This window comes from Muntiacus reevesi, chromosome 13, assembly GCF_963930625.1.
Source record: "Muntiacus reevesi chromosome 13, mMunRee1.1, whole genome shotgun sequence".
NCBI classification, from domain to species: Eukaryota; Metazoa; Chordata; class Mammalia; order Artiodactyla; family Cervidae; genus Muntiacus; species Muntiacus reevesi.
In genome coordinates this window covers 65,151,112-65,174,022 of record NC_089261.1, presented here as the reverse complement: position 1 = coordinate 65,174,022, position 22,911 = coordinate 65,151,112, and the positions used below count along the sequence as shown (strand labels likewise).

General features: G+C 43.2%; 1 protein-coding gene across 1 annotated transcript in view; it reads left to right on the top strand.

Annotated features, from left to right (window-relative positions):
* Positions 1-22,911, top strand: part of TMEM154 (transmembrane protein 154) — a 51,826-nt gene that overhangs the window by 8,564 nt on the left and 20,351 nt on the right. The window contains exons 2-3 of the mRNA XM_065904195.1: positions 17,061-17,318; positions 17,409-17,447. Of these exons, the coding sequence (XP_065760267.1) occupies positions 17,061-17,318; positions 17,409-17,447 (297 nt within the window). The remainder of the gene's footprint in view (positions 1-17,060; positions 17,319-17,408; positions 17,448-22,911) is intronic.

Genomic DNA, 22,911 nt, shown 5'->3' with positions numbered 1-22,911 from the left:
TTGGATGCCATTGTCCCTACTTACCCACCACTTCCCAGGGAAGTCGTCTCATTCGCCTTTATGTCCCAGTTAGGGCCTGGTATGTAACAGGGACACTGCTGACAGACTAAAGAAATGAATGGCGTGAAATTTATTCTGTCACCCAAGACATACTCGTGTTTCTGACAAAGTTATAATCATTTCAGTAATACAATGTGGTGAAAACTGGAGGAATGTGATTTTTTTTGTTAATCCAGTTTTATTTTATTCTAAAATGTTAACTCTCTCAAATCATTTGGTCTGGGAATAGTTTAGTTCTGGCTCCTCAAATGAAACAGGCCACTTTCAGATCTGGTTTCCTCGGTGTGTATGCCCAGAAGTGGTATTGCTGGGTCATATGGCAGTTCTATTTCCAGTTTTTTAAGAAATCTCCACACTGTTTTCCATAGTGGCTGTACTAGTTTGCATTCCCACCAACAGCGTAAGAGGGTTCCCTTTTCTCCACACCCTGTCCAGCATTTATTGCTTGTAGACTTTTGGATAGCAGCCATCCTGACTGGCGTGTAATGGTACCTCATTGTGGTTTTGATTTGCATTTCTCTAATAATGAGTGATGTTGAGCATCTTTTCATGTGTTTGTTAGCCATCTGTATGTCTTCTTTGGAGAAATGTCTGTTTAGTTCTTTGGCCCATTTTTTGATTGGGTCATTTATTTTTCTGGAATTGAGCTTCAGGAGTTGCTTGTATATTTTTGAGATTAATCCTTTGTCTGTTTCTTCATTTGCTATTATTTTCTCCCAATCTGAGGGCTGTCTTTTCACCTTCCTTATAGTTTCCTTTGTAGTGCAGAAGCTTTTAAGTTTCATTAGGTCCCATTTGTTTAGTTTTGCTTTTATTTCCAATATTCTGGGAGGTGGGTCATAGAGGACCCTGCTGAGATTTATGTCAGAGAGTGTTTTGCCTATGTTCTCCTCTAGGAGTTTTATAGTTTCTGGTCTTACATTTAGATCTTTAATCCATTTTGAGTTTATTTTTGTGTATGGTGTTAGAAAGTGTTCTAGTTTCATTCTTTTACAGGTGGTTGACCAGTTTTCCCAGCACCACTTGTTAAAGAGGTTGTCTTTTTTCCATTGTATATCCTTGCCTCCTTTGTCAAAGATAAGGTGTCCATAGGTTCGTGGATTTATCTCTGGGCTTTCTACTGTTCCATTGATCTATATCTCTGTCTTTGTGCCAGTACCATACTGTCTTGATGACTGTGGCTTTGTAGTAGAGTCTGAAGTCAGGCAGGTTGATTCCTCCAGTTCCATTCTTCTTTCTCAAGATTACTTTGGCTATTCGAGGTTTTTTGTTTTTCCATACAAATTGTGACCCCAGTGTTCATCGCAGCACTGTTTATAATAGCCAGGACATGGAAGCAGCCTAGATGCCCATCAGCAGATGAATGGATAAGGAAGCTGTGGTACATATACACCATGGAATATTACCAGCCGTTAAAAAGAATGCATCTGAATCAGTTCTAATGAGATGGATGAAACTGGAGCCCATTATACAGAGTGAAGTAAGCCAGAAAGATAAAGAACATTACAGCATACTAACACATATATATGGAATTTAGAAAGATGGTAATGATAACCCTATATGCAAAACAAAAAGAGACACAGAAGTACAGAACAGACTTTTGGACTCTGTGGGAGAAGGTGAGGGTGGGATGTTTCAAAAGAACAGCATGTATATTATCTATGATGAAACAGATCACTAGCCCAGGTGAGATGCATGAGACGAGTGCTCGGGCCTGGTGCACTGGGAGGACCCAGAAGAGTCGGGTGGAGAGGGAGGTGGGAGGGGGGATCGGGATGGGGAATACGTGTAACTCTATGGCTGATTCGTGTCAATGTATGACAAAATCCACTGAAATGTTGTGAAGTAATTGGCCTCCAACTAATAAAATAAAATTTAAAAAAAAGAAAAAAGAAACAGGCCACAGTTATTCCTCCTCCTCCTGTGGAGAAAGCTACGTGGCTGCATCAGTGAGTAGTTCCGAGAACGCCTTCTGTCCACCTCCCTCTCAGAACATGGAGAGAAGTTCAGGAGATAAGCATTGAGTGGCCTGACAATTTGCAGGAAATCCAAGTAGTTACAGAAGTACTTTTGGAAAGGAAAATGGAGAATGTAAGTTTCATAGACTTGAAATTTCAAGCCAGTAAGAGCTGATTTGAAAACTTGAAAAAAAAAATTTGTAACATAAAAAAGAGGGAAGGGTCTGCCTCAGGTACTGAGGACAGCACAGAAGGACTTCCTGAGAAGCTAAAGAGGTGGTTGGAAAGGAGAGCTATCCATCAGAGCAGGGTCTGATGCGTGGTAGTATTTTTTTTTTTTCATAAAACAAAAGCAATTAATCTAGTTTGTTTTTGAAATCTGAATTTTTTCTATATTTCTTTATTTTATATGAATTAAAATCATCTTAATTATTTCCCATTTCCCCATTCCATTGTGGTTTTCAGAAACAGGATCCCAGTAATTAGTAGGGTTTGCTGACTTTTTCCCCCCTGACATCACTGTTGATTAATTTAAAATCTGTTTATTTTTTCCTAAAAATTATGCTTATTTGTCTATGATTAAGATGATGAGCCTAGTGATAAAAAAAATCCACCTGCAATGCAGGAGACCTGGATTCAATCCCTGGGTTGTCAGGATCCCCTGGAGAAGGGAATGGCAACCCACTCCAGGATTCTTGCCTGGAGAATCCAATGGACAGAGGAACCTGGCGGGCTACAGTCCAGGTGGTTGCACAGAGTCAGACACGACTGAGGCAACTTAACAAGCACGCAGGGTGGCCCGAAGGCTTCCCAGGTGGCGGTAGTGGTGAAGAACCTGCTGCCAACGCAGGAGACAGAAGAGACTCAGGTTTGACCCCTGGGTGGGGAAGATCCCCTGGAGGAGGGCATGGCAACCCACTCCAGTATTCTTCCCTGGAGAATCCCATGGACAGAGGGGACTGGCAGGCTGAGGCGACTTAGCTTGCATGCACGCAAGATGGCCAGATTTAGCAAATAATATAAAATACTCAGATAGATATAAATTTTAAATAAACAAAAAAGTTTTAGTATAACTATACCCCATGTAATTTATTGTAACTATACATATAAATATTACATGGAACATATTTATAAAAACATTATTTGTTGTTTACCTCATATTTAAATTTAACAGGTGTCCCATATTTTATCTAGTAACTCTATTTATGATTAGATGATCTTTTGCCAAGCAAAGACCACTCCTCTTTTGGTGCATCACTAAACCCAGAGACATATTGACTATGTAGCCAGTTAACAAATATCAGAAGAATATTTAAACTGAGTCCTAGATCAATCATTCAAATAACAAGAAATTATCACTAAAAAAAAAATTAAAGCAAAAAAACCTTGGTGATGAGGTAGAAGAAATCAGGAATACAAGGGTGGATCAATTTAGAGAATATTTTGAGGTAATTTGTCTCATTAAAAACAAAGTGAGAAAAAAGCCATAGGGGTATATTAATAAATGCAGAAAAGAGGTGGACAGAAGAGAGTGAGGCTAGCACATCAGAATTTCAACCAGCAGTATAAAAATTCTGAGGGGGGCTTCTCTGGTGGCTCAGTGTAAAGAACCCATTTGCCATTTCGGGAGACACAGGTTCGATCCCTGGTCTGGGAAGATCCCACATGCCACAGAGCTACTAAGCCCGTGTGCCGCAGCTATTGAACCTGTGCTCCAGAGCCCAGGGGTCACAACTTCTGAAGCCTGCCTGCCCTGGAGCCCATGCTCCAAAACAACAGACGCCATTGCAGTGGAAAGCTGCAGCACTGCAAGAAACAGTAGCCCCTGCTCTCTGCAACCAGAGAAAAGCCCATGCAACAAAGCCCCAGCGCAGCCAAAAATACATAAATAAAAGTCTAAGAAAAGAGAAGTAGAGTTGTAATAAAAATAGTAATGATGACTCACCTGAATACTTTCCCATCACTTAAGAATCTTTTTAAAAAGTTTTAAAATACTTTTCACACTATTACATATAAAATAGATCATAAGGACCTACTGTGGAGCACAGGGAAGCCTGCTCAGTGCTTGGTAATAACCTGTATGGGAAGGAAATCTGAAAAAGAGTAGATGCATGTATACGGATAACTGACCCACTCTGCTGTACACCTGAAACTAACACAACATTGAAATCAGCCAGACTCCAATGTAAAATATTTTTTTAAAAGTACTTTTGTATCTGTCATTCCACTGAAGATAGGAAGGAATTTTAAATGTTAGAAACATATTCTGTGTCATATGAATATATTCATTTCTTTAAACTGCCAGCTACTGACAGGCCAGGATAAGATTCCAGTGTATGAAAGGTACTCAGATGGTCACAAATGCAGCTTCCCGGGTGAGCCACTTCAAGCCAGAGACTGCCTTAAAGTCTGGCACGTCTGCTTAGATACAAATAAGCTTTCTTTAAAAAAAGACACCAAGTGAAAAGTTTAAAATGCAAAAGACATCCTGCATTGTGGGCCCCGTGGTGGGGCAGGTTTTCTGTTTTTTCTCTTTTTTGCATTTTGTGGCTCAGACAGTAAAGAGTCTGCCTGCAATGCAGGAGAACTGGGCTTGATCCCTGGGTGGGGCAGATCCCCTGGAGAAGGAAATGGCAACCCACTCCAGTACTCTTGTCCTGAAAATTCCATGGGTGAAGGAGCCTGGTAGGCTCCAGTCCATGGGATGGCAAAGAGTCGGACACGACTGAGCGACTTCACTGGTTCGCATAGTTGATTTACAGTGTTGTGTTGGTTTCAGGGGTACAGCTAAGCGATTCAGTTGTGCATATACTCATTCTTTGCCAGACGCTTTTCTCGTATAGTTTATCACAGATTATCGAGTAGAGTTCCCTGTGCCATACAGTAGGGCCTTGATTCTCTCTCTTATGTATAGTAGTGTGCAGATGTTTATGCCAAGCTCCTGATTTATCCCTCACCCACCCTCACTTTCCCCTTTGGTAACCATGTTTGTCTGCGTCTGTTTCATAAAAAAAAACAAGTTCACTTGTGATACAAACTTAGATTCCACATATGAGCAGGCATGTTGTGTATGCAGTTGTATGATAGGATGCTGTGACCTGAGCGTAGATTGCCGTTGCTGGGCTGCTTCTCAGAGCAACGGGATAAAACACAGCCCAGCTTCTCAGGTGCTTTCCCGCAGCCGACTGTTGTGTGAAGGCCTTCATCAGATGACCTCCTCAGAATGAGCAAAAGCGTTTCTTTCCTTGACGTGAGGCGCCGTAACCTTTGGTCACCCGATGGCTGGAAAGGGTACAGACTCTGCTTTACCCAAACTTCGGTGCTTACAGTCTGCCACTAACCTTCGCTGATTTTGCACTGAGTCTGTTCAACCAACTATTTATTCTTCTTCAAGTATAATGTCAGAAAAAACATCCTGAGTGAATATTTCCACTTGTTGTCCAGTACGTAGTGAACAGAGCTTACAGAGGAATTAATAGTCGCTCCACCCCCTAGTCCTGCTCCCCAGAGAGGGTTCAGTCACTCGGGCTTTATGTGGGAAACCCTGACACGCCTGATTCCAAAATCAGCCAACAGAAAGGAAACCCAAAAAGCTAGAAACATGAAATCTCATTATGAGAGATTCTTGTCTTTTCACTCAGTTCCTCTCATTTCCCAGTGTTTTCTTTAAGATTCAGATACGTTTCTGAGAAAACTGCTGTAGATCCCTTTTCTCTCTCTGACTAAGAACACGCAGTGTGTGTTCCTGGAAGGGGGTTGATTGAACAAGAAGATACCAGACTCTTGATAAAAAGGCATGATGCCTGTCTAGCACTTTGCCTCCGTCTCATCCGGCCTTTCTCCTAAACACCTGTGCAGTGAATGGCATCCACCCAGCAGACGGGGCCCCCTGTGCTGTGGAGAGATGCGGGCAGAACGGTGGGCAGACGGTAAACGAACAGGTAGAGAAGTCACTTCAGATAATCAGCAGTTCACAGTACTATTTCAAAACCAAGTGAACTAGAGAAGGGGCTGTGCTCCCAGGGGGATGGTGTCCCAGGGCAGCCTCCGGTCCATGCCGGAGCCCCGACATCAAGGACGTGGTCTGCCCGCTTGGCATCGGTAACCCCCGCCTCAGCACAGCCATCCTCCCCCGCAGCCCGGCTGGGGCCTGGGGTGTCTGGGAATGTTGTTTGTTCCTGTTTATTCCCATTTTGCCTCTGACCACATCACAGTCAGATGTCACAGATGCTGAACAACTGATTAGAAGAAAAAGACACCAGAGCTGAGCAGATAGACTGTTTGACAAGTACATACACAGGTGTTTTTATTGTTAAGGTATAGTCAATTTACGTTTATATTAGTTTCAGGGGTACAGCTTAATGGTTCAGTATTTTTATAGATTATACTCCAAGTAATTACAAGATAATGGGCTTCCCTGATAGCTCAGTTGGGAAAGAATCCGCCTGCAATGCAGGAGACCCCGGTTGGATTCCTGGGTTGGGAAGATCCGCTGGAGAAGGGATAGGCTACCCACTCCAGGATTTTTCTCCTTCCCTGTGGCTCAGCTGGTAAAGAATCTGCCTGCTGCTGGAAGCCTGGGTTTGATCCCTGGGTTGGGAAGATCCCCTGGAGAAGGGAAAGGCTACCCACTCCAGTATTCTGCCCTGGGGAATTCCATGGACTCTATAGTCCATGGGGTCGCAAAGAGTCGGACACGACTGAGCCACTTTCTCTTTCTTCACTTTCAGTGGCTATAATTCCCTGTGTTGTACAATCTGTCTCTACTGCTTATCTAGCTTATACAAGTAGTCTGCCTCTTTAACCCCATATCTCTAACTTGTCCCTCCCCACTACGGTCTCCTCACTTGTAACCACTAGTATGACTTCTGTATCTGTAAACCTGTTTCTGTTTAGATCCCGAGTATAAGCGATGTCATATGGTACTCTCTGACTTGTTTCACTAAGCATCATATTCTCTTGGTCCATCCATGTTGCCTGTTCATCTGTTGATGAACACTTGGATTGCTTCCATATCTTGGCTGTTGTAAACAGTGCTGCTGGGAAGATTGGGATACGTGTATCTTTTTAAATTAGTATTTTCTGAATATATACCCGGGAGTAGGATTGCTGGATCACACTGTAGTTCTATTTTTAGTTTTTTGGAAAATTTCATACTTTTTTCCACAGTGGCTGCATCAATGTACGTTCCCACCAACAGTGTAGGAGGGTTCCCTTTTCTCCACACCCTCGTCAACTTTTGTTATTTGTAGACTTTTTGACGATGGCTATACTGACAGGTGTGAGACAGTATCTCATTGTGGTTTTGATTAGCATTTACCTAATAATTAATGATATTGGGCATCCTTTCTTGTGCCTGTTGGTCATTGTATGTCTTCTTTGGAAAAATATCTTCAGGTCCACTACCCATTTTCTGATTGGGTTATTTGTTTTTTTGATATTGAGTTGTGTGAGCTGTTTATATATTTTGGATATTAATCTCTTGTCAGTCATATCATTTGCAGATATTTTTGCACATTCTGTAGATTGTCTTTTTGTTTTGTAGGTGGTTTCCTTTGCTGTGCAAAAACTTTTCAGTAATTAGGTCCTATTTGTTTATTTTTATTTCTTTTGCCTTGGGAGACAGATCTAAAAATATGTTGTGGTGTATTCTGAAATCTGGGAGGGTTTGCTCCCAACTTTGTTATTGTTCTTCAGGATTTCTTTCATGATTCTGGGTCTTTTATGGTTCCATAGCAATTGTAGGCTTAGTTGTTCTAGTTCTGTGAAAAATGTCATGGGTATTTTGATAGGAATTGCATTAAACCTGTAGATTATTCTGGGTAGTATGGCCATTTTAATAGTATTAATTCTTCCAATCCAAGAGTATGGGATATCTTTCCATTTCTTTGTATCATCTTCAATTTCTTTCATTGGTGTTTTATAGTTTTCAGTGTAAAGGTCTTTAACCTCCTTGGTTAAGTTTATTCCCAGGTATTTCATTCTTTCTGATGCAATTTTAAATAGGATTTTAAAAAACTTTCTCTTTCTGATAGTTCATTATTAGTGTATAGAAATGCAACAGTTTTCTGTGTATTCATCTTGTATCCTGAAACTTTGCTGAATTAATTTATTAGTTCTAATAGTTTGGAGCTGGAGACTTGAGGGTTTTTATATAAAGTATCATGTGATCTGCAAGTAGTGACAGTTTTATTCTTTCCTTCCAATTTCAATGCCAGAATATAGCTTATTAATTTTGCTTCCAAAGACATCTTTCTCTGTAGGGTTCTCCAGTCATCTTTGAAGCGAATAAAGACTGTCTTCATGAATAACAGCAAATTAAAGTTAATTGAATTATGATTTAACTCAGTAATTTTCAACCCAGCATAAATACTTAATGGACTCATCTAGGGAGCTCTAATAACATACCGTTGCCCAGGCCACAATGTCAGATGTCCTCAGGAACTGATTTTGAGTGGACCTTAAACAGCTTCAGGTGCTGTCAGCGTGCAGTGAGCACCATGAGCAACCATGCGTGTGACTGATAGTTAAACGCAACCCCGTGAGGTTGTCTGGGCCACTCACACCCGTGGTTCTCAAGGGATGGCCCCCAGACCGGCAACATGAGCGTTTTATTAGAGGGGAGAGCTCCTGGTCCCATCCCAGGCTTCTGCTAAATCAGAAGCTCTGGGGACAATGTCTGGCTGTGTGTGTGAGCCCTCCTGGTGATTCTGGTACACAGTAATGTGGGTGGACTGCTGTGTGGCTAGTCCGGCAGTTACTTTTGCTTGAGGTGAGGTTGTAAGCTCTGGCATGATCTCTCTTGTTAATGCCTCTTATTCACATAATAAGGCATGATTGTCACAGCTCTCTCTAGTATATCCAGGCCAGAGGCTCTCAGAGGGTCAAGGCTTCAGTGATGCTTTTTAAACGATCATGTTCTTATGGCACAGTGGGCAGCTCCTGGGAGCTGGGAATCCACTCCCTACCCTGACTCTCCTCCAGTTCACCAAGAAGGAACATAGAGAACGAGGGGTGGACTGGGGACGATCAGGAGTGGACAGGTTTGGAGCCCTGGTCCTCAACCTTGACTGCACACTGGAGTCTGTAAAACATACTGAGACCTGGGTTCAGACCGAATACCACAGGTGTTCGGATGTACTGACCTGGGCTGGGTGGAAAGGTCCCCAGGTGACTCTGATATTCAGCCGAGGCTGAGAAGCTGGAGGACGGCCCAGTTTGGTGTGATCCTTCCTTCCTACGAATCTGGCTCTTTTCCGTAGACAGAGATACAGGGTTAATGGAAAGTGGGGAGGCTTCTTGGGTTGTGTTTCTTGAGCATCCCGAAATCCTAAATCAAGTTTCTCCACTGAGCAGGACGACATTTGAACATCTGACACCTGCTCTGTGTGTGTATGTGTGTTTCGTTTCACTGCCTGAATTATAAGATGGTTTCAACCATCTGCGTGTTGGAATCAACATAACTGAAAGAACGGGGCGTCTGACTGAGGTCCAATATGCTTCCTGACATTCTGAGTTTAATAATATTCTCTGATCAGTGTTATATTTTACATTGTAATATGAGTGTGGCAACCTTTCAGTTGCTATTTAACACTTTTGTTTAAACTTTAAAACTAGAGCTCGATTGCGCATTTGTTCCACTTTCAAAAAGAGAAGTTAGCGAGTTTGCTTCACCAGGAAGCAGAGTCACTTCCACTTGGGGACGAGGTGTGGGGCGGTAACAAGGGGGCAATGTGCCTGCTTGATTGCCGAGCTGCCAGGCTCACCTCGCTTTGCCCACGTAGGAGGATCCCTCCCAGGGCCCTCGCCAGATGTCTGAGACACACATCCCAGCTGTGTTTGTTTGGATATTGTCAACAGTCTTTTGTGACTCTCTGCACTGTCCGGTTATCTGGTCATTTTAGGATTAAAAGTAAAATGAATATTGCAGTTTAATTTCATTACTCGAATGGCCATTCCCATCATCTCCTATTAATGCTCCATTCTGTGAGCAGAGAGAGAGATGGTGAAAAGATCGCCCTGGGGAGACTTTGCGTGGGGCTACAGGAGAGAACACGACTGAGGTCCCTGTGAGAGCAGAGTCCTAGCAGACCCGCCCTGAGTGCCCCCCCGACCCCCCAGCGCTGGCCAGGTTCAAGGTCATGCCCGCAGCCCTGCCCACAGCGCTTCTGGTTTCAACATCAGGTCCAGTTCTTTCTTCTGCTTTCTTCTCTTCTGCACTTTGCCGGCAGCTGCCTCTCTCCCTTCTCAGGCTTGAACCTCTCTCTTTTTTTCTGCAGCTTCTTCAGTTTTACACTCTGCCCCCACCCCCAGGCCACACCCCCCTTCTCTGAAATATGTTCTCTTGTAGATAGAAAGACAGCAATGAAATTAAGAAGTTACACCGGACAGATGAGTCTCCTGGGGAACAGAGAACAGATCAGTCTAGAACGGGAACACTGACTGGGCGGAGAATGAATAGCGAACTCCCAGGACGGGTGTGAGGGAGGCCCCTTGCAGGACACACAGCATCTTCACGGCTGGGATGCCTCTACTCTTCATGTGATCACTGTGGGCTGGGCCGGGCTGGTGGCCCCCTTTGGGGCCTTTTAGGAAAGGTAGAATTGGAGGAGAAAGAGGCCCTTTCCAGGCCCCACGATCAAGAAGACATCCATCCAGTCGGTGCTCAGCAGAGGAACCGGCCCTGTACGTTATGCAGGTGACTCGCTGCGGGCTCACTTCCTGAAAGAGTGTGGGTTCGTCCACAGTGGCGGTGGACCTCCGAGTTTCTACAATGGCGCGCTTTGACCCAAGAAGCACAGGATGGTAGGATGGCTCCCACAAGAACTCACCACTGACAGTTATGGCCTGACCTAGTGTTTCCTAGAAAAGGCAAGGTGCAGGGGGCTGTCTGGGCCACACAGTGACCCACTGGGTTAGGAGTTGCTCACAGGAGGGACTGCTGTCATGCTCTGGAGAAATTCCCGACCTGCCCTCCTTGGCTCCACTCCCGCCCTGCTCTTGTGACCTCTGGATCCTCTCTGGTTTCCACCTCTGGTTTTCTTCATGACTCCACCTCTGTCCCCCGTGTCACCTACTCCTGGCTGGGGACTTGATAACGTGGCCCACCCCAGGTTTTCAGCTCCCCCTTTGAGGATATTTGATGCTCTTGGCACAGACTCTTGGGCTGATCCCCAATGTTTTCAACTTTTCCATCACAGATGCCTTGGGTACCAGCCCTTCCCCGACATACTTTCTGCCAGTCCTCATTGTGTGGGCACTGGGCTGGTGTTGTTGTGGAATAGATGTGAGGGCAGACCCCCAAGAGTGTTTTGGCATTGCACGCTCACCCTCTCCCCTCTCTGGAGATAACACTGCACAAGAGCAAGCTGACAGGTGTGCTGGCATGACTGTGGCCACGGGAAACACAAACGTCCAAACACAAAGAAAGGACCTAAGTCCCCGTCAACGGGAATAGATTGAGATACATCCAAATAATGGGAGGAAGAGGCAACTCTTCATAGACAGAAACAGAATAATCCTCAAAACCTAATTTTAAATGAAAAAAAGGCAAGGGGCAGCACACTATATAAATTTTGCTACCATTTGTGTTAAAAAAGGAAACGAAATGCTACGTATACTAGTATATGCAGAGAGTTTTCTGGAAGGTGGCAGGAAAGAGTGGTTACCTCTGGGGACGACTGAGTGGCTGAGGAAGGGGTGTAGCGAAGAATCCTCTCTGAACTTAGCTCTGTGTTTGTAGTGCCTTCAAAAAGTCAAATGAAAGATAAGATAAATGCTTCAGAATCAACACAGAGATGCAGAAATAGATGGGACCCTGCGGAGACAGAGACTAGATTAGAACACTTAGCCAATCCTTAGTTGTACAGATTAGAGCATTTAGCCATTATGGGGACTTGTCCAAATTCCCATAATCGCTAAGTGGCTAGAACCCCCACTCTTATTGGCACCCCCGCTCAAGGGAGGGCAGCTTCAAAACCCTGTGTATCACCTGCACCCCTGTGTTCGTGCTAGCACTGTTTACAGTAACCAAGACAAGGAAATAGCCTCAATGCCTGTCACTAATGAATGGGTAAAGAAGACATGGAATATTCAGTTCAGTTCAGTCACTCAGTCGTGTCCGACTCTTTGCGACCCCATGAATTGCAGCACGCCAGGCCTCCCTGTCCATCACAAACTCCCGGAGCTTACTCAAACCCATGTCCATCGAGTCGGTGATGCCATCCAGCCATCTCATCCTTTGTCGTCCCCTTCTCCTCCTGCCGCCAATCCCTCCCAGCATCAGGGTCTTTTCCAAAGAGTGAACTCTTCGCATGAGGTGGCCAAAGTATTGGAATTTCAGCTTCAGCATCAGTCCTTCCAATGAACACCCAGGACTTATCTCCTTCAGAATGGACTGGTTGGATCTCCTTGCAGTCCAAGGGACTCTCAAGAGTCTTCTCCTACACCACAGTTCAAAAGCATCAATTTTTCGGCACTCAGCTTTCTTCACAGTCCAACTCTCACATCCATACTTGACCGCTGGAAAAACCATAGCTTTGACTAGATGGACCTTTGTTGGCAAAGTAATGTCTCTGCTTTTTAATATGCTATCTAGGTTTGTCATAGCTTTTCTTCCAAGGAGCAAGTGTCTTTTATTTTCATGGCTGCAGTCACCATCTGCAGTGTTTTTGGATCCGCCCCCCCTCCGCCCCCCCGCCGCCAAAAAAAACCAGTCTGTCACTGTTTTCACTGTTTCCCCATCTATTTGCCATGAAGTGATGGGACTGGATGCCATGATCTTAGTTTTCTGAATGTCGAGTTTTAAATCAACTTTTTCACTCTCCTTTTTCACTTTCATCAAGAGGCTCTTTAGTTCTTCTTTGCTTTCTGCCATAAGGGTGATATCATCTGTGTATCTGAGGTTATTGATATTTCTGCTAGCAATCTTGATTCCAGCTTGCACTTCATCCAGTCTGGCATTTTACATGATGTACTCTGCATATAAGATAAATAAGCACAGTGAAAGTATATAGCCTTGATGTACTCTTTCCCCGATTTAGAACCGGTCTGTTGTTCCATGTCCAGTTCTAACTGTTGCTTCTTGACCTGCATACAGATTTCTCAGGAGGCAGGTCAGATGATCTGGTATTCCCATCTCTTGAAGAATTTTCCAGTTTGTCGTGATCCACACAGTCAAAGGCTTTGGCATAATCAATAAAGCAGAAATATGCTTTTCTGGAACTCTCTTGCTTTTTCAATGATCCAATGGCAATTTGATCTCTGGCTTCTCTGCCTTTTCTAAATCCAGCTTGAACACAGTTCACATAGTGATGAAGCCTGGCTTGGAGAATTTTGAGCATTACTTTGCTAGCGTGTGAGATGAGTGCAATTGTGTGGTAGTTTGAGCATTCTTTGGCATTGCCTTTCTTTGGGATTGGAATGAAAACTGACCTTTTCCAGTCCTGTGGCCACTGCTGAGTTTTCCAAATTTGCTGGCATGTTGATTGCAGCACTTCTGCAGCATCATCTTTTGGGATTTGAAATAGCTCAACTGGAATGCCATCACCTCCACTAGCTTTGTTCTTAGTGATGCTTCCTATGATCACATTCCTTGACTTCACATTCCAGGGTTTCTGGCTCTAGGTGAGTGATCACACCATCGTGGTTATCTGGGTCATGAAGATCTTTTTTTGTATAGTTCTCCTGTGTATTCTTGCCATGTCTTCTTAATATCTTCTGCTTCTGTCAGGTCCATACCATTTCTGTCCTTTATTGACCCCATCTTTCCATGAAATGTTCCCTTGGTATCTCTAATTTTCTAGAAGAGATCTCTAGTCTTTCCCATTCTATTGTTTTCCTCTATTTATTTGCATTGATCAGTGCAGAAGGCTTTCCTATCTCTCCTATCTGTTCTTTGTACTTCAATAACAGCTTTTTTTTTTTTTTTTAATCCTGCATATCAGTAGAATTGCCAGCATAAATATCAGGGTTATGCCACAGGGTGAGACATTTGAGACTGTTTTCTTTGTTTGTATTGTGAACAGTGAACTTGGGAAGATTGTTAGATGGTACATATTTGTCCTAGTACTAGCATACTATATCATCATCTAATAAATGACTTATTTATTATTCGCAGCTATCACAGTATTGTTTGGGGAGGGAAGTATATGAGGAATGTTGTCAACAGGAGTGTGTGAAGATGAAGACTTGCAGGGTAAAAAAAATAAAGCACACACAGAGAACTCTTGACTCATTTATTTAAATAATCGCTAAAGAATTGGAGAGAGTAAATGATAGTTAACATGGAAAACATGTTAGAGTGTGTGTGAGGGGTACTGGGGAGAAAATTTCACTCCAGAATGCCACTGAGAGCCACTTGTCACCAGCATTGTCACTTGTGGTAAGAAAGAAATGTGCACCACCCAGGACCATCTGTGAGCTTCTCCATTTCTCTTTCATGCCTGATTGTCCAACACCCTCATTATTCTTGCTAGCTTATTTCTTTTCCAGTCCTCTCCTTTTCTGGGGCAACAGGTCAAGTGTGACTCAGAGTGCTGAGTATTCTACTGGGAACTTGCTCCCCTTCCGTGGAGAGGCCGGAAGGATCCTGGCATTCTGGGCAGCTCTGCTCACAGCGGCCTGGCCCCAGGAGCCCAGTGAGAGCCCCCCGCTCCCTCTTTGTGCCAGAAATCTGCCTTCTTGTGGGCTTAGGGGCAAGAACGTGAGGCTGCCTCTCTTGGTCACCACTTCATCTTTTGTAATCATTCCATTCCTGCCTGATGGGAAGGAAAATACCATGTGAGGTTCCAAGCTCAAGTTCTTCTGGCAGCCCTCCTGGGTTTAAATCTGCACTCCTCCACGATACCTTTGTGGGTGTGGGCTAACTGTGTAACCTCCCTGCCCCAGTTGCTATCTGAAAAAATGACGGGAACAAAATGAGATAATCTGGGCACAAGTCAGAGCACAGACTTGGCTTTCAGTAAATTACTTGTAAAAGTTACTGTGAAAAAGTGGCAGTAGCAATAGCATTAGCAGCAGTAAATAAACAAAAGAGATAAAAAGGAGGTCTGGGTATTGGAGGAAGGTCCATCAGCACTGACTTCAAGGAATGGGAGTCACCAACCACATGTGTGTATGTGTATATGCCCACCCATTCCCCTCGCATACAGTCTTTGCTGGCCTAGGCTACCAGTGAAGAATGATGTTTGAGTCAATAGTTCTGCGAGCAGGGTGATATGTCAAATCTTTTAACAAATATATTATTGACTTACCTTATTTCAAAGACATAAATGTAGAACGAGGTCACTTAACCCTGAAGGCAGAAGTCAATAAATGGTTGATATTTTTTGAGTCCTGCTTTTGGTGCATACACATGAGGAATACCAGTTACTTAGCAGTTTGTAATTGATTCTGATCATTTGGGGTGGCATTGACGGATATGATTACCAAGTGGATCCCCTGGTCTTGGGGAAATTGAAGTGTTTATATAACCAGAAAATTAGGCTGTGATCAAACAAATATTTTTATAAATGATTGTCACGCAGACATGTGGAGAGCTCGGTCCTGAGCTGGCCATGCTGTGGCCAATCGGTCATTCTCTGGGAGGTGGCCTGACCTGCAGTGCTGAGCGTGGCTTCAGGCAGTAGACATCTTCATTTGAAGAGTACCTTGCACCTTAGAAAGAACCTGCATATAAATTATCTCCTTGTAGCCTCAGCTCATATGCTCTTTTTCACAATGGGTCTCCTCTGAATGATGGGCATCACTGTAGTACCATGATGCCTGACCATGGTCACGACAGAGCCAGGTGGGGAAGGAGTTTTCAAATACTACTATTTGAACAATACTACTAGTCCTTTCCTGTCCCGTGATGAGCAAAAGGATGGTTTCCCAGCACAATCCAAAGTCCCGACAGAATAAACCTATTAATAGGGCAGGTTCTAAAGAGTCACATTATTTAGTAAATTTAAAGGTTGGTGCAGTTTCCTTAGTTTCTAAGGGAACATCCGCTTGGGAATTTCACTTTACAAGAAAAATACACATGGTATTTTTTAAAAACATTTGTTTGTTTATTTTTGTCTGTGTTGGGTCTTTGCTGCTACAAGGGCTTTCTCTAGTTGCAGAAGCAGGGACGCTGTCTAGTTGCCGTGCACAGGTTTCTCACTGCCGCGGCGTCTCTCGTTGTGGAGCGCAGGCTCTAGGGCACAAGGGCATCAGTAGCTGTGGAGGTGGCTCAACAGTTGCATCACCAGGGCTCTAGAGGACAGGCTCAGTAGCTGTGGTACCTCGGGCTTACTTGCTCCTTGGCACGTGAGAGACTCCCTGGATCAGGGATTGAACCCGTGTCTCCTCCGTTGCCGGGTGGATTCTCTACCCCTGAGCCACCAGTGAAACCCCTACACATTGTATTTTTATCTAGATCATTTCGGGATTTCTGTGAGATCATTTCAGAGGCAGACTCAGTTCTCTGCAGAACTGAGGCCTGACGTTGACATTTGATCAGTTATCCCGATTTGAAAAAATTCCTTTCCATTGGTAGGAAACCTTTTATTAAAAAAAAAAAATTAGGACACAGTCCATTCCCTTTACCTAAAAATGTTATGTGGTGAGTGCTTAACTCTCAGAAAGTTGGAATTTAGATTTATTCAAAATAAATATTATTATTTATTAGGATATTATTATTATCCTAATATTATTAGGATATTATTATCCTAATATTATTAGGATATTATTATTAGGATATTATTAGGATACCCTATAGGATATCCTGGAATATTGTGCTAGACACCGCAAAGCTTCTCAATGCCCTTTGCTGAAGTGCATCTGAACCGCCTGCCTTTGTGAGAGGTTAATCTCTGGGTTCTGATTCCATGCTGAATGTACTCCCAGCTTGAGCTCCATTTCTGTTCAGTCAATACTTTGTGTCATGCTGAACTTCAAGACCAAATCCAGTGGATAAGTTTCTCGCTGGATGCATGGAGGCTAAGTTTCAGATCATTGAAAATATACCACACTAGCTTTGTCTCCATGACAGTCTCAATTTTGTATGTGTTCCCACAGGAGAGGAGGACACAGAACTGTCAGGAGACGTGCCCCCAGGCACAGAAGGCCTCGATGAAGAGTCAGCAGTTCTAAGCACACGTGCTGCAGTGACCACAGAAACTTACATCACCAGTATAAATTCTACCCTTATTGAGGAAGATACAGACCAGTTAGAATTTATATTAATGGTGTTGATCCCAGTGATTTTACTGTCTGTCCTACTTCTATCAGCGATACTCGTTGTAATATACCATAAAAGAAAAAGGAATAAACAAGGTAAATATTTTGCCTATTCTCATTTCTAGACAACTGCTCCATGTGTTCATGAATAATTGATAAAACACAATACTTTTTGCTTCCACACAGAGCCCTCTAGCCAAGGATCTCAGAGTGTTTTACAGACACGTGAGTATTATTCCAATACCTGCCTGGAGATGGGATGGGGTGGGAAAAGAAACTGAGATGTTTTTAAGTGAAGCAACTGCATAAAATAATGAGTGATGGCTTGTTTCAGTGACATTTTCCAGAGTTTAGAAATGTCATATTCCTTTCTATTTAAAAAAAGAAAGAGAGAATGCCTTCAGCCTAAAGTGAAAATTGAAATACACAGCTTCCATCTCTGTATCTAACCTGGATGAGGGCCTTGTGTAATTTGGGCCAGTATTGGTCAGTGTACCCAGTTGTGGATGTGACTGGTGATAGAAGCAAAGTCTGATGCTGTAAAGAGCAATATTGCACAGGAACCTGGAATGTTAGGTCCATAAATCAAGGCAAACTGAAAGTGGTCAAACAGGAGATGGCCAAAATGAACACTGACATTCTAGGAATCAGTGAACAAAAATGGACTGGAATGTGTGTATTTAACTCAGATGACCATTATATCTACTACTGTGGGCAGGAATCCCTTATAAGAAAGGGAGTAGCCATCAGAGTCAACAAAAGAATCCGAAATGCAGTACTTGGATGCAATCTCAAAAACAACAGAATGATCTCTGTTCATTTCCAAGGCAAACCATTCAATATCATGGTAATCCAACCAGTAATGCTGAAGACGCTGAAGTGGAACAGTTCTATGAAGACCTACAAGACCTTCTAGAGCTAACACCCCAAAAACTTGTCCTTTTCATTAAAGGGGGCTGGAATGCAAAAGTAGGAAGTCAAGAAACACTTGGAGTAACAGGTAAATTTGGGCTTGGAGTACGGAATGAAGCAGGGCAAAGGCTAATAGAGTTTTGCCAAGAGAATGCACTGGCCATAGCAAACACCCTTCTCCAACAACACAAGAGAAGACTCTACACGTGGACATCACCAGATGGCCAACACCGAAATCAGATTGATTATATTTTTTGCAGCCAAAGATGGAGAAGCTCTATACAGTCGGCAAAAACAAGACCGGGAGCTGACTGTGGCTCAGATCATGAACTCCTTACTGCAAAATTCAGACTTAAATTGAAGAAAGTAGGGAAAAACCACTAGGCCATTAAGGTATGACCTAAATCAAATCCCTTACGATTATACAGTGGAAGTGAGAAATAGATTGAAGGGATTAGATCTGATAGAGTGCCTGAAAAACTATGGACGGAGGTTTGTGACATTGTACAGGAGACAGGGATCAAGACCATCCCCAAGAAAAAGAAATGCAAAAAAGCAAAATGGCTGTCTGAGGAGGTCTTACAAATAGCTGTGAAAAGAAGAGAAGTGAAAAGCAAAGGAGAAATGGAAAGATATACCCATTTGAATGCAGAGTTCCAAAGAATAGCAAGGAGAGATAAGAAAGCCTTCCTCAGTGATCAGTACAAAGAAATAGAGGGAAATGAGAATGTGAAAGATGAGAGATCTCGTCAAGAAAATTAGAGATACCAAGAGAACATTTCATGCAAAGAAGGGCACAATAAAGGACAGAAATGGTATGGACCTAACAGAAGCAGAAGATATTAAGAAGAAGTGGCAAGAATACACAGGAGAACTATACAAAAAAGATCTTCACGACCCAGATAATCACGATGGTGTGATCACTCACCTAGAGCCAGACACCCTAGAATGTGAAGTCAAGTGGGCCTCAGGAAGCATCACTAGGAACAAAGCTAGTGGAGGTGATGGAATTCCAGTTGAGCTATTTTAAATCCTAAAAGATGATGCTGCAGAAGTGCTGCACTCAGTATGCCAGCAAATTTGGAAAACTCAGCAGTGGCCACAAGACTGGAAAAGGTCAGTTTTCATTCCAATCCCAAAGAAAGGCAATTCCAGAGAATGTTCAAACTACCGCCCCATTGCACTCATCTCACATGCTAGTAAAGTAATGCTCAAAATTCTCCAAGCCAGGCTTCAACAGTACATGAACTGTGAACTTCCAGATGTTCAACCTGGATTTAGAAAAGGCAGAGGAATCAGAGGTCAAATTGCCAACATCCATTGGATCATCAAAAAAGCAAGAGAGTTCCAGAAAAACATCTACTTCTGCTTTATTGACTATGCCAAAGCCTTTGACTGTGTGGATCATTACAAACTGGGATATTCTGAAAGAGATGGGAAAACCAGACCACCTGACCTGCCTCTTGAGATATCTATATGTAGGTCAGGAAGCAGCAGTTAGAACTGGGCATGGAACAACAGACTGGTTCCAAATAGGGAAGGGAGTACATCAAGGCTGTATATTGTCACCCTGCTTATTTAACTTACATGCAGAGTACATCATGAGAAACAGTGGGCTGGATGAAGCACAAGCTGGAATCAAGATTACCGTGAGAAATATCAATAACATCAGATACACAGATGATACCACCCTTATGGCAGAAAGCAAAGAAGAACTAAAGAGCCTCTTGATGAGAGTAAAAGAGGAGAGTGAAAAAGTTGGCTTAAAGCTCAACATTCAGAAAACTAAGATCATGGCATCCAGTCCCATCTCTTCATGGCAAATAGATGGGGAAACAGTGGAAACAGTGACAGACTTTTTTTGGGGGGGCTCCAAAATCACTGCAGATGGTGACTGCAGCCATGAAATTAAAAAACATTTGTTCCTTGGAAGAAAAGCTATGACCAACCTAGACAGCATATTAAAAAGCAGAGACTTTACTTTGCCAACAAAGGTCCATCTAGTCAAAGCTATGGTTTTTCCAGTGGTCAAGTATGGATGTGAGAGTTGGACTATAAAGAAAACTGAGCACTGAAGAATTGATGCTTTTGAACTGTGGTGGTGGAGAAAACTCTTGAGAGTCTCTTGGACTGCAGGGAGATCCAACCAGTCCATCCTAAAGGAAATCAGTCCTGAATATTCATTGGAGGGACTGATGCTGAAGCTGACACTCCAATACTTTGGCCAGCTGATGTGAGCAACTGACTCATTGGAAAGGACCCTGATGCTGGGCAAGATTGAAGGTGGGAGGAGAAGGGGACGGCAGAGGATGAGATGGTTGGATGGCATCACTGACTTCATGGACAAGAGTTTGCATAAACTCCGGGAGTTGGTGATGGACAGGGAGGCCTGGGGTGCTGCAGTCCATGGGGTCTCAAAGAGTCGGACACGACTGAGTAACTGAACTGAACTGAACTGGTCAGTGTAATACTTTCTGACCTTTGGAGGAGCCAGTCGGGCTGGTGAAGCAGTGGGTTAGATGGCGGCGTGGCCACGAGGCTGGAGTCCTTGAGTCATCCCCACGAGAAGAGGATTCTTCTATCTGTGATTGTCACAGGTGCTGTTTTCTCCACCATGCCACACACCCATTTGATCCTGAAAAGGCCTGAGTATAAGCATGGTTCTTATTCCTATGAAAGCTATGCTAACTTTTAAAATGAAATTCCTAATCAGCTAAAGACGTAAATAGTAAACCAGTAGTAAAATAGTAAACCATCAGTAGTAAACCAATCTCATAGATCATTCCCTAGGTCAGTGATACACTCTGAGAGGATTCACTTCTAATGCCAGGACTATCAAATACAAGGTTTGGGGATGGTTCTGGGTCCAAAGCCAACTTGGGTTCTTTTTGCTTATGCTGCTAAAAATGACTCCAATTAGATTTTCAAGTTGAAGCCTTTAGGCATTCCAAAAATCACTCAAGAGTGATAACATATATATTTATATGTGCATACAAAACTCACTTTTTGTCTTTCACATCCACTAACAGGGGACCCCGGGCTTTGAGGGCATGCCTTAGGCCTGTGGGTCCCTACACCATCCTTGTACCAGGAGAAGCTTTAAGCTCTTGCAGAGCTGTAAGTGGTCATTTTCCCTTATGCCAGCAGGTGACTTAGCAGCAGCAGCAGCAGGGCAAACGTGAACTGGGAAGGAAGCATTGAAGTGCATTACCTTTCATGGCAAGGACTGATGTAATAGATTCCAAGAAAGTAGGAATTACATGTTTCTCCACTGCTTGCAATTTCAGGGTGACCTAATAACAGCGATCACGTGGGAGCTCTTTTGTAAGCCAGAGGAAAAGAAAAGGCAAACAGAGATGCTTGGATCTTTTTTTGCAAAGTCCAGTGGCTAAGGCTCCATGCTCCCAATGCACGGGGCCCTGGTTTGATCCCTGGTCAGGGAATTAGAGCCCCAAGCTGTAACTAAGACCCAGCACAGCTAAATAAAAACAAAACAAAGAATAGAGTAGGGAAAGTAGAATTTCCTGCCCAAACCGTAGGCTACAGCTGGTCTTACCTAGCAGAGTCCTGGGGTCGGGGGAGTTTGGGGTTGACTAGTCAAGTGATCATGCTCTAAGGCACTAGATCCAGAAAGGGATTTTTCACTGAACTCCGTTTCTAGACTCTCAAGACTCAGAAGCTGCTCCCCAGTGAGCACTGACTTCGGACAGGGTCCAGGCGTGTGTGCTGCTCCCTCCCGAAGGCCTCCGTACCTGGTTGACGCTGAGTCTTCTGTCTGGAATTTCCTTCTTGGCTGCTTGGCAGACTGCCACCCCATTCTACAATGCGCAATTCTAAGGTTTTTATGAAGAGCTGAGTAATCAGACCCCAGGCAAAATTAATCACCACCTCTCGACTGTGTTCACGCTTACTGTGCACAGTCGTGAATCCTGTCATCAGTTGGTGACTTGCTTTTTTTGGGTCTCTCTTTCTTACTAGGCGATGTTCTCTTTAAGGTCCAAAAGAATCAGAAACTTATCTTACTCATCTTGTGCAATAGTGTGGCAGGAAGTTTATAGGGACAGATTCTGGAATACTCGGCTTAATTGGCTTTTCTCTTTCCTAGTTTTATAACCTCTGGTTCAGTTTCCTCATCTGTTAAACAGGCAAAACTCAGTACCACCTCATAGAGTTGTTGGGAGAATTAAGTGGATTCATCTATGTAAAGCACTTAGAAAAAAAACAGTACCGCATATTGTAAGTGGAAACTAATTATTTTCACCCCTTTATCTCACAAAGTGCCTTGCCCAACACATTACTAGCTGCTCAATAAATGTGTATTGCAGAGATGAGTTGATGAAAGAATGTGAGAACTTTTTTTTAGAGAACACAATGTCAGAGGTAAAAGTAAATTTGCACATTATTCTTAACACAAATTGGCACCTTGTCTTTACTTTAAATGTGCCTCCCCTTAAGAAACCACAAGTGGAAATCTTAGAATTTCAAAGCAGTTGCTTATCACCAAAGTTCTAGGTCAAGAGAGCTGTATTTGAATGTTTTCTTTTACTCACCATTCCTTTAACATAGATACAGATGGTTAAGGATGACTCTCTCTTCAGACAGCTAAAAATTTCACAAACATTGCCCACCAAAATCCACCCTTTCATATTTAACATTATAATACAAGGCAGTAAAAGGAGACTATTTAAATGGACAGAATTTGATTTAAATGTATTTTTTATTTATCTTTCCAGGAAAAATAAAACTGCCCTACTGGGTCAGAGGACTGTTTGGTGGC